At 50.8% G+C, this 11102-nt stretch overlaps 1 protein-coding gene across 1 annotated transcript; it reads left to right on the forward strand.

Moving 5' to 3' along the window:
* Positions 1-4739: 4739 nt before the first annotated feature.
* TMEM200C (transmembrane protein 200C) lies at positions 4740-9576 on the forward strand. The gene is made up of 2 exons (XM_012652109.1): positions 4740-4772; positions 7597-9576. Exon 2 carries the CDS (start codon positions 7690-7692, stop codon positions 9571-9573), a length of 1884 nt encoding a protein of 627 aa, XP_012507563.1. The 5' UTR covers positions 4740-4772; positions 7597-7689; the 3' UTR covers positions 9574-9576.
* Positions 9577-11102: the final 1526 nt, after the last annotated feature.

Consider the following 11102-nt stretch of genomic DNA (forward strand, 5'->3'; position numbering starts at 1 on the left):
ACGTTCTAAGGAAGGCTCTTTAGATTTTGCATCATTTCTTCTCCTCATGCCCTGTTGTGGTAGCGTTTGGGCTTGAACTTCTTTGATACTTCTCAGAAACACAAGAAACGGGCTTGATCACGACCTTGACACTAACACAAGTTTATCCTTGGTTTCAACATTGAAGTTCTCGAAAGTGAGGCTGAGTTTCATCTCTTCAGAGGTTCGTTTGTGGAACTCTGGGGATTAGAGGCAGAAGCAAGCACCTGTCCCTCTAACACTGCAGATTTCCATAGGGAAGGGCTAGAAACGCAAACCATGTAAACTCTAACTATGAGAAACCCCAGGGCCAAGCACTGCCCAGCTTGGAAATACCACCCTGGGGCTCTGAAGTTCTATTGCTCCATATAGGCTTTGCTCAGTGTTTTCTTTTACTGTCTATTCTGTTCCAAAAGAAATCTAATGAGGCTTTAACTCACCGTTTCATTTCATGTTTTCTGTCTTATCAGGCTCTTTTGTCCTTTGTATGAGACATGAAAAAACTGTGAGGCTATCAGGGTATATTGCAGTGGGGATGCAGATAAAATATAGAATGTCCAGTTAACTCTGAATTTCAGATAAACCATAAATAGTTTTTTTTGTGAAAGTGTACTCCATGCAATATTTCGAGTTGCTAAATCTAGCGACTCTAGTTGCATACTTAGTTTGTTTTCTTTTGTCATGCTTTTTTTTTGATCATTTTTTGTTTTTATCGGCAGGTGTATGACGAGGGTGAAGAAGGAATAAAGAGAAGGAATGAGAGATGATTTTTTGTCCTGTTTTCAATCTGGGGATGATGGTTTCTTTCCTCTTGTGTAGAGATGTCATTTCTGTGAAATCCTCAAACTTCCAGTCTGAAGAATGTCTTCTTGGTTGTGTTTTTGCAAATTTCAATTTCTAATTTGGCTATAGAGTGACATGGATTTGAAATCTGGGCTCTTTAACTGAAATCAAAGAGCCCTGGTTAATTGCAAAATGAGCAAAGTAGCAATTGAGAAAGTATTTTCACCCTCCCACAGAGTAGGTTTTCTGTAGTCTGGCCTATGTCATGAGGATAGGGATAATTCAATCACAACAGTTGATCCTGTAACCCTACTTCAGAGATGTCAAGTGCAGATACAGTTCCATGTAGATCCTGGAGAATATGAATGGCACAGAAGAATAAAGGTGTCAGGCTGGGAGATGTTAGGACTAATAAGTTGATAGCTGAGTTTAATGAGTGTTTGCCATGTGCTAATCACTAGCTTATACTAACCAAATTCCTTTAATCCTCATAACAATGCTATGTGGCAGGTATTAGTGTCACTATCCCCATTACAGACAGGGAAACTGAGGCAGATGAGATTAAGTAAATTTAGTTACTTAACTAAGTTAAGTGGTTGATTAGTGGAACAAACTGGTACCAGAAACCACTACACTAAATTACCTGTCTCCCTAGCCTGAACAAGAGAGTATGCAGAGAGCAAGGCGTATGCATAAGTAGGAGTTGCTGAGCTGTTGGTATATCCAGACTGCAGTCTCCCACTCCCCGACCCCACCACGGGCACACTCTTGAAGTCCAAGAGGGGCCTGGGTGGGCCCTGGCAGCCCACTGTCTTCCCCTGAACACAGGCAGGTGAGCCAGGCTAGGTTGATGAAATGATCAGGGCAGTAAATGAGTTGTGAATAAATTATGAAACTGAATAAATTATACAAGGATTCTTTTTAAGAAAGAGCAAATGAAAGGTTACAGGTCAGAATTTAATCCAACTAAACTAAGCTAATCTTTTTCCTCTTCTCTTTTTTCCCAAGGCCTTCATTACTCTCCCTGCTACATGTTCAGAATACTGTGCTGAGCTCTGAAATCTGGAGGCACTAGTGAATTATTATGATTAGGTAGCCTTAGCCCTTCAGGCCTCAGCAGGGTGATGGTGATGTCCCACAATCCTAGAAATCATCCAAATTGAAGTGGCCAGTGAAATTAGAAGGAAAATAATTCCAGAAGGTCCAAGAGTATCATTGTTCCTTTAAAAACAACTCTACATAACTTGAAACCCCCTGGGAATATATATTGTTACTGTATTGCAGAGAGGATAAAGGACTCCACTGGAAGCAGATGCGATCTGTTTGATTTCCTCTGATACTATGAGCTGAAAACAGAGAAAATTACTGAACGGGATAACACTCAGGTTAAATGGAATAGTTCAAAGTTCCAAAGAGCTCAGTTTGGAAGGAAGCCTTTGAATAATAAACCATAAATTTTGTTGCAATCATCAATGCAAGAGAAAACTAGCTATGTCCCAAGGCTCTTCGCCTGGAAAAGGATTCTTTTCTTCTCCAAATCCCTCAAATGAATTTTCAATGTGCAAATAATGGCTATAATTTACACAGAAACTTGAAACTATTAATGGCTTAATCCACCTAAAATCCTAATGAAGTTCTGCAATTATTATTCCTGTTTATACAGCCCAACAGAGGATAGGAGTTGCCACCCGTGGCCCCTGGCAGCCAGCTGTGTAATGAAATGAGGCCGCAGGTCCAGTCACTGTACGAAATACCAGATTACTGTTGGGATTCAAGAGATCTGGAAGTTCAGAGCCAAAGGCTTTCGAAAACAACATATAGACCTACTTATTTCTCCCTTGAAGTGATTTCTCTAAAAGGAAAACAATCCAACGTGAGATTTAAAACCTTCCCTTTATTGTGGCTTATTTTCTAATATTCTGAATCTGAGCAGGAATAGACAGGGGGAAGGAGATGGGTTCTAAACACTCTGATCATAATCCAGATTCACTATTTGCTTGACAAGGGTGACAGAGGCCACCTTTCAAACTGGCAAGTGCAGGGCTGCCTTTTAGGAAACGTTTCTCCTCCATCCCCTCCCACCTCCCACCATCTCTACCTCCACCTCATAGATCATTGTCCACATTTATATCACCGAACCTGTAAATTGTGTATCTTTATTGCTCCTTTCAGACAGTGTATGCTTTAGGTTTAAACACAAGTGAATTCTGTGTATGTGGAGAACAATCTTGCAACTGGAGCTGTGGGGAGCGGAGCCCTCCCGTGTGGGTTTTGTGGACCCCTAAACAGCAAAACTCAGAATATACAACACCCACCACCACCACCACCACCACCAAAATATTTCTGTCTGGATCCAAAATTTCAGACAGGCTTGCTTCATCTGCTCTTCTGTTCCTTTCTTCCCGGATCCTGGCTGCCTCATTGCAATAGATAATTGAAATATTTCTTACTTTCTCAATACTCCTTGGGGAAATTCCACTTTGAAATTCTCTTTTCCCCGTCATTTTTACTTTACAGTTGGGAGGACGGGGATGAGCTGGGAAACAGGATCTCTCTCCCCCTCTCTTCCCTTCTCTCTTTTTTTAAATGACGTAGGGAGTTTGGACATCCTCCCTACCCCCACCTCCCCTCTTTGATTCTAACCCTGATTCCTGGAGTATTACAGTTTTCCTTTCAGTGCTTGCTGGCTACCGCACCGGGGAGGCGTTGGAGGGGCTACCCAAGGAGAGCCCCGGAGCTGACGAGCCCCAGCCGCCCGCGTCCGGGGGAGACGCCTGGTCGGATCAGGCGGTCGCAAAGCCCAGCTCGGCTGAAGCGCGATCACATCAGACAGAGACTTCCACGGGTCCCGCGGTGCGCCCGGCTCGGCGCGGGCGGCTCCACTCCGCCGCGGCCCGAGTTCGCTGGGGGACAACTTACTGTGCTCGCCGGGCGTCCACACCGCAAACTCCCCGGGGGGAGGGGGGAAACAGCCTAGGCAGTGTCGTGTCGGAGAGTAGAGGTCACAAAAGAGGAGCGAGAAGAGAGGGGGAGGGAGCAAGCGGGGGCACCAGCCCCGCGCTCCCCCAGGGCGCCCCTCGGGCGCGGATGGGGAGACCCTCCCGGAGAGGCGGGCCTTCCCTCAGGCCCTCTCCGGTCCGCTGCTCAGACAGGTAGTTGCGAGAAGAACGAACAAAGCTGCCGGCGGAGGCAGGCGGCGGTCCCGGGGCGCCCCCGGGGACGGAAAGGCCGAGGCCGCGGCGCCCCGCGCCCTGCCCTCCGCGCCCGCGCCCCCTGCCCGCCCCGAGGCCCGAGCGCCCCGCGCTGGCTGCCGCCTCCACCTCCCCTCGCGCAGCCTCCTCCTCGGGGACGCGGCGCTTCCGAAGGGACGGGCGGCCGCGGGAGAGGGAGCCCGGGAGGCGGCGAAGGCCGGCGGGGGGCGCCGGGAGGAGGAGGGGCAGGGGCGCCCCCAGCCGCCTCGCCGGCCGGGCACCGACTGCCATCCTGCAGCGATTTCCCTGTGTCATGGCTCCGGTCTCTTAGCAACAGCCACGAGTCCGGCCGCCCCAAGCCTCCGCCGCGGGCTCAACTCCACCCGGCGGAGCCCCGCGCGCCGCAGCCACACAAAAGAGGCGCGAGGGCCGGCGCTGCGCGGCCGCGGGGGCCCGCCCGGGAGCGCCGCGGGAGGGGACGCCGCGAGCGCGAGGAGGCGCGCCGGCGGAGAGAAGGGCTCGCAGGCAGGATGCAGGATGCGGAGGACCTGACACTTCTTGGAAACTCTTGGAAATGGCTCCCGCCACAGCGGCGGAGGGGGCTGCGAGCCTGGGGCGGGCGCTCGCCCCCGCTGGGCTGCTGAGCCGCGCTCCGATGGAGGGCCCCGAGGCGCTGTCCCTGCGCTCCGCCGTCGGCTCGGGCTGAAAAAGTTTCTCCATGGTTCCTTTGTGTCGCCCGAGCGCCCGTTCGCCGGCCCCGAGCTCCGCCGCTCTCCCCGGGTAAGCGAGCGATATTGTTTGCTTATAGTGCTGCCATTTTGAGCAATTCTGCCAGTCCCCGGTCCCCGCGCTGCCCCTCCCCGCGCTCCTTCCCCGAGCCCCGGTGCCGCGAGCTGGTGTCTGGAGAGGCTTTTAACGGGACGGGCTACACGGGGTGAGCTGCCCAGAAAAAGCGAGTTCAGGATTGTCCTCACTTCGCTCCTGCCTGTCTTCTTTTCAGAGGCGGACTCCCAGCTGCTGCACTCATGTGACTCCAACATAAATAAGCAGACCCAAACGAGGGGCGAGGGGATCGCTGCCCTGCCACTGAGGGGCCGGGGGTCGGAGACCTGGGATGGGTGCAGGGCACAGAGTAGCGCTCCCGGTCTGTGGGCTCTGAGCCTCAGACAGCGAGTGGGGCTTAATCCATCATGAGCGGAGAACTTGAATGTCTCTCTTGGAAGCAGTTGTATTTTTAGACATCCCTCCTTGGCTTCCCCCATCCTCCATTCCTGAACCACGGTAAGACCAGCACCAGGCGGTAAATTGCTAGGGCAGCCAACCTCGACTGCTAAGTTTGTTTTCTCTCATTAGGTATAAAGGACAGCCTCAAAGGTGGGTCTTCTGTGGCATCTGACCTTTGTTAGTATTTCATGTCAGATGGGATACATTAAAAAGGAGTACAGCTTTGGATAGAGTTGAAGGAATAATAAACTAGGGAGTTAATTACTAGCTATTAAACCGATTTTAAAGATCTTATGTAAACGATTGTTGAAATCCATTTCAACCTTCCTTACATTCTGCTGGAGCCAAAGCTGCTTTGTCAAGGAGAAATCCAAGCGGGTGCCTTCCTCCCCCCAGGACATCCAGCACCTTGGTGCCCCTGACCAATGGCCAAGAAAATGTTAGCTCTTCTCTCCTGGGAGAACCACTCTGCCAACTGAGTATGGATTTTCTTCTAAAATGTCTGGTCCTTAAAGCCTTCTTAAGATAACCACAGGTCTCCAGATTACTTAGGATGTTGGAGTCCAGGGATCACCTAAAACAACAGTCTCTATGTTACATCTACATAATAAATGTGTTTATTTTGGGGGGCTATGGATGGATAGTAGGCTTTAAAAAAAATAATCTGTACTTAGTGGTGCAGCTCCTTCTTATAACAAAATTTAAAAGGTTTATAGATGTAGTCTCTATACTGACCCCTCTCTGACCTACCTAGTGTTTCTCTTTACTGAAAGCTAACTTCCAAGGAGATATTGATTTGCAAACATAGTAAAGAGCTTATTACCATTTGCATTCCCACCGATGGAGAAAAGATCCTGCCTTATATTGATGTAATGGAAGGAAGCAGATTTTTGCCCAAGCACCAAGTAAAAGCAAAATTCTACCTAAGTTGTCTCACATTTTCGAAGGGTAATTTATTCTAAAATATGAATTATCTTATAATGGAAAAAAATACCCAAAGGCTTGTGAGTTATATCTAAGTCTTTCAGTTCATACAATGCCCTTAATTTCAGCATCTCTGTTATAGGAGGGAACACAACCGATGGAACAGAAAATGTTTTACTCCAGGGATACAGCAGGACTGAAATTTTTAGAAGCTGCTGGATAACCACAAATACGCATCTGTGAATTTACCTGCCCAGGCTTTATTACAAACAACTAAATAAACTTCCTAAGGATAGTCTATCAGCTGTTGCCACCTTCCCTTCCTAAAAATGACCTCATGAGAAAAGGATGAAGAAAACAGCTTTGGTTCTGAGAAATGTCATTCTACAAATCATCATTATTATGTAGAGGGCTTTACCTAGTTAATTGCCTACTCATTTGAATATTGGGATTCTGTAGAGTGCTCTTGGCACATTAATAAGGGGTCAGAAAGCTATTATGGCAGAGTGTTGTTTTTTTTTAAGATTGTAATTTTCCCACATGAAAAAAAGATCTTTCTCTTGGAGAATCGAGGAGACTTCACAAATTCCCTGATGAAATCTAGCACAGGATACCTTTAAGGGAGTTCCTCCAAGGGAGGAGAGAAGGCCAAAAAGGAAGAGCTCAGTTACATAACCAGTTACCTAAAACTAAATATTCCACCCCAAGAAGCTGTCCAGATGTTGCAGAGTGGAGATGCAGAGAAGGCTGTGAGAGGGATCTGCTTGCTTTCAGCTGTAGGAACAAGGATAGGTGGGAGACAACTTTGTCAAGGGATTTATTGTCAGAGTATTGCAATATCTCTGATGTTTTCCCAAAAATGAACTTTCTATTAATTATCTGAAGTAAATACACCATCTGCCTACCAGTATTTTGACCTTTAATTTTCATCCAGTGAAATGAATTCCTTTGTCTTTATACAATAGTAACTTTCCTGACTGTTCTAGTGACTTTGGGCCCGGCACTGACAGATTCCTCGGCTTAGAGACTTGAAACGCCTGTGGCAGCTCCCTTGGGAAATCCGATTCCAGCAGGACTAAGGGAAAGGCTCTTGCCAGCAAAGTCCTCGACCACTACTTTTGAGTCCCCACATGTAGTTTTTAATTAATGATTGGAACTCCATTGACTGCCAAGCAGGAGGGTTTGAAATGAACAGTGCTGGGGAGTGTGTGGAGGGATGGGCTGGGGAGGGGGGAGAAGAGGTTCTCTCAGATTGGTTCATCACCCACCACCTGTCAATTATTGCAACAACGTTTCCCTTCCCAAATATCTACCCCACTCCAGCCTTGGGTTAGTGGGCAAAGGCCCTAGGGTAGGGGCACACATGGAGTGGGATCTGGGAGCAGGGCAGTTGCAGCGCCTGGGATGTTGCTGCAGCCAAGCCCACACCCTCTGACTGTCTTCCTCTGCTTTGCAGCAGGAGGTGGCGGAGCAGCTAGTGGGCAGTTGGCGCCCCCCCTCCGCACAAGCCTCCACCCCAGAGACTAGTCCCACACTCCACAAGTTCGCCATGATCGCCACCGGTGGCCTGCTGAGGATTTCCGCCAGAAAGCAGGATCCCCTCCGCCCCCCCAGCCAGATCCCCAAGCGCAAGCGGAAAGCCAAGAAGAGGCGCAAGAACGACGTGGTGGTGGTGAAGGGCAAGCTGAAGCTGTGCTCCATCTCGGGGCTCATCGCCCTCTGCGGGATCCTGGTGCTGCTGGTGGGCATAGCCATGGCGGTGGTGGGCTACTGGCCCAAGGCCAACGGGGCCAGTAAGGAGGGGGGTAAGCAGCTGCCGCCCGCGGGCAGCGGCCACCGCGTCCCAAATACGGCCAATAACAGCAACGGTGGCAGCAAAAACCGGTCCAGGAGCCACTCGGAGACTCCGGAGGGTGTCAACTCCAGTTCCGTGGGCGCGCCCAGGGGCACGCCCGCAGCGCAGCCGGCCGCCCCTTCCTCCTCCTCCTCCACGTCGGTGGGTTTCTTCTTCCGCATCTTCTCCGGCTACCTGCACTCTGACAAGCTCAAGGTCTTCGGGCCCCTCATCATGGGCATCGGCATCTTCCTCTTCATCTGCGCCAACGCGGTGCTTCACGAGAACCGGGACAAGAAGACCAAGATCATCAACCTGCGCGACCTCTACTCCACCGTCATCGACGTGCACAGCCTCCGCGCCAAAGACCTGGCGGCCGCCGCGGCCGCGGCCGCGGCCGCAGCCGCCTCCTCATCGGCCTCGGCCCCCGCCTCGGCGCCCTCCGGGGCCACGCCGCTAAATGGCTTCCTCAGCTACGTGCAGTCGCGGGGCCTGGAGCTGAAGCCCGGGAGCTGCTGCGGCGCTGGGGACGCCTTCGGAGCGGCAGCGATGCTGGCCAAGGGTTCGTGGCCCCACCCCGCGGCGCTGGCTGGCGGCGGAGCGAGGGGCGCCGCGTCCCCGCCCGACCTGGCCTCTTCCCCGCGCTGCCCGCGGGAGCCCCCGAGCCTGGCCGAGGCCGTGTACAGCATCTACCGCGAGCGCTCGGGCGGGGCCGGCCGTCGCCGGGCCGCAGCTGCCGCCGCCGTGGCCGCCACTGCCGCCGCCACCGCGGCCGCCAGCAGCAGCAGCAGCCCGGCGCCCTGCAGCCCACCCGAGAGCTGGGGGCGCCAGAGCACCGCCAGCTCCCTCGTGGGCTCCTCGCTGAGCGCCTTCGCGCTGCTGTCCTTGCAGGGGGACCGCGACAGAGACGGGGACGCAGAGGGCGCGAGCTGCAGCTGGCAGAGGCCTCCCGGGGAACGCGGCTCCCGAGAGATCCCGCGGGGCGAGCTCGACCTGAGCTTGACCAGCCTCCGCGGCGCCGAGGGCGGCGCGCGCTGGGCGCACGGCGAGCTGGAGGAGCCCGAGGGCGCGGTGGCGGCGCGCACCGCCAGGGGGCAGGGCGGCCGCCTGCCTAGGACCGGCCGATATGCGGCCTTGCGGCGCCGCAGCACCAGCGGGCTCCCGGACTACCGGGCGCCGTCGTCCCCCGAGCCTCCGCCCTCCCCGGGCAGCGAGGACCTGGACTCCAGCCTTCTGGCCAAGGTCGCCTCCTCCTCGCCTCCCCTGAGGTTGGAGGACTCGCCCCCTGCCAGGCGGGACTCTGGGAGTTCCCAGTCGGATGACCCATCCATTAGCAATAAGGGCTACACCCCTCTGCGGGAGGCCGGCACCTCCTTGGAGTCAGTCATGGACGCGGTAGCCAGTAAAAGGCAGGACTGCGCGACCGCCACCGCCCCGGGTGCAGAGCAGAGCCCCCCGGAGGGTGCCAGCCAAGAGACGCCCACGGCTGGGCCACCTCAGCCGGTGCAGAGGCAGTTTACAAACAAGGAGAAACTCTTCATGATTTCCCGGTCTCATGCCCTAGGGGTGGAAGAAGAACTGGAAAGCACTGGCACTTAGGGAAAGAGGGAGCGAGGAGGCGAAAGGAGAGGAGATGGGAAAAGCGCCCGCTTGAATCAGTGCAATAACAGGTCCCTCTTTCCTTTGTGGACTGATCCGAGGACATCATTCAATATCCAAAGAGCTGCAGAATGTTATCCTTGAATTGCGTTCGCAAGATTCCTGTAGATAGAACTCCAAGCAATTTTTTTTAAAAAGCAAACTAGTCTTTTTATGTCCGATGGTGATTGTATGTTCCATGAAAACCAAATGTATTAAAAGGTCAGCAATCTAGTTCATTAGATGAAATTCTCTTAATTTTCTTAGGATGAAAATAATATATTTTTGACAGTAACTGTGCACTTTACTCCAACTTTTTTTTTTATCCCTAATTTCCCTAACCCCTGTACTCTGCCGCTGGTTTTGTCCATAGCTGCTTGTGAATGACAAGCTTTTTTCTCCTTCCGTTTGTGGAGCATAGAAGAGTTTGTCTCAGTTCTCTTAGAATTGATCTTACTCAATGAAGTCAAAGCCAAAAGCATGAGTAATTCAGGAAAGAGCACTTTCCTCGCTCTACCCTACTCTGCTCACCCAACTGTCCAAAGGCCTCTTTATTTTTCAAAAGGGCGTATGTTTTGCTACTAGGGTATGTTGTGCAGGCTGGAGAGGGCAGGAGCCAGATGGACTGTTGTATTCCTAAGTTCACAATATTAAGTACACCGTGCTTTATTGAGTGTTATCACACCTGTATTGAAAATAGCATTAATATTTAAAATCTTTTTTAATAAAAGAAGTTTCCAAACAGTTAAACATAATATGGCCTCATTTTGCTTTGTAGCTAGTTCATCTGGTACATCTAAAATATTTTTGCTGTGACCCTGCTACTAGCACTGCAGTTATCTTCCCCCAAAGTACTCAGTGCCATCATTACTCAGTCCATTTATAGTAAATTTTTAACTTAAAATATAGGGTAGTATTTAACATTTGGGAGTTTCTCTTTCAAATAGAATGAAACATTAGTCATTTTCAATACTTCTAGTTTACCTCAAAGTATTCATTTACAGAGCAGCAGGCTTCATAGTCGCTTCTTATCCTCTTAGATTTCACTATTTGATTTTGATTTTAAGTTTATGATCTTGAATCCATGGCCTACATAGGCAAAAAGGTAATGTTTTAATAATTTGGCAGATTGTTTACAATTGATGTTATTAAGAATCAATTAGTTAATTTTCAAGAACAGTAGACAAGATGTGGTCATGTTAGTCCCCATGGATGAGGCAGCTGGTCCTACGGACAGAGTGCAGATTCAGGACTGAGACTGGACCTCAGCTCTTGGTATTGTTACCTGTGTAGCCTTGTATGAGTCACAAAGCCCGAGTCTCCATCATCTGGTCTGTAAAGGTGGTTATCGAAATTATTATTACTATTATAATATGTTGGCTGAATGCATACTTGGAAGAAAGGGCCTTCCCTTGATTTAAGCTCAAGAAAGTATAGGCTGAAATTTGGGATAGCCACTTAATATCTGCATAATCTTAGACAGATCACTA

This window comes from Propithecus coquereli, unplaced genomic scaffold (genome assembly GCF_000956105.1).
Source record: "Propithecus coquereli isolate 6110/MARCELLA unplaced genomic scaffold, Pcoq_1.0 Scaffold38, whole genome shotgun sequence".
Classification (NCBI taxonomy): Eukaryota; Metazoa; Chordata; class Mammalia; order Primates; family Indriidae; genus Propithecus; species Propithecus coquereli.

What these genes read in the sequence shown, in the direction of transcription:
- TMEM200C (XM_012652109.1), top strand. Translation starts at nt 7,690, where the DNA reads ATGATCGCCACCGGTGGCCTGCTGAGGATTTCCGCCAGAAAGCAGGAT.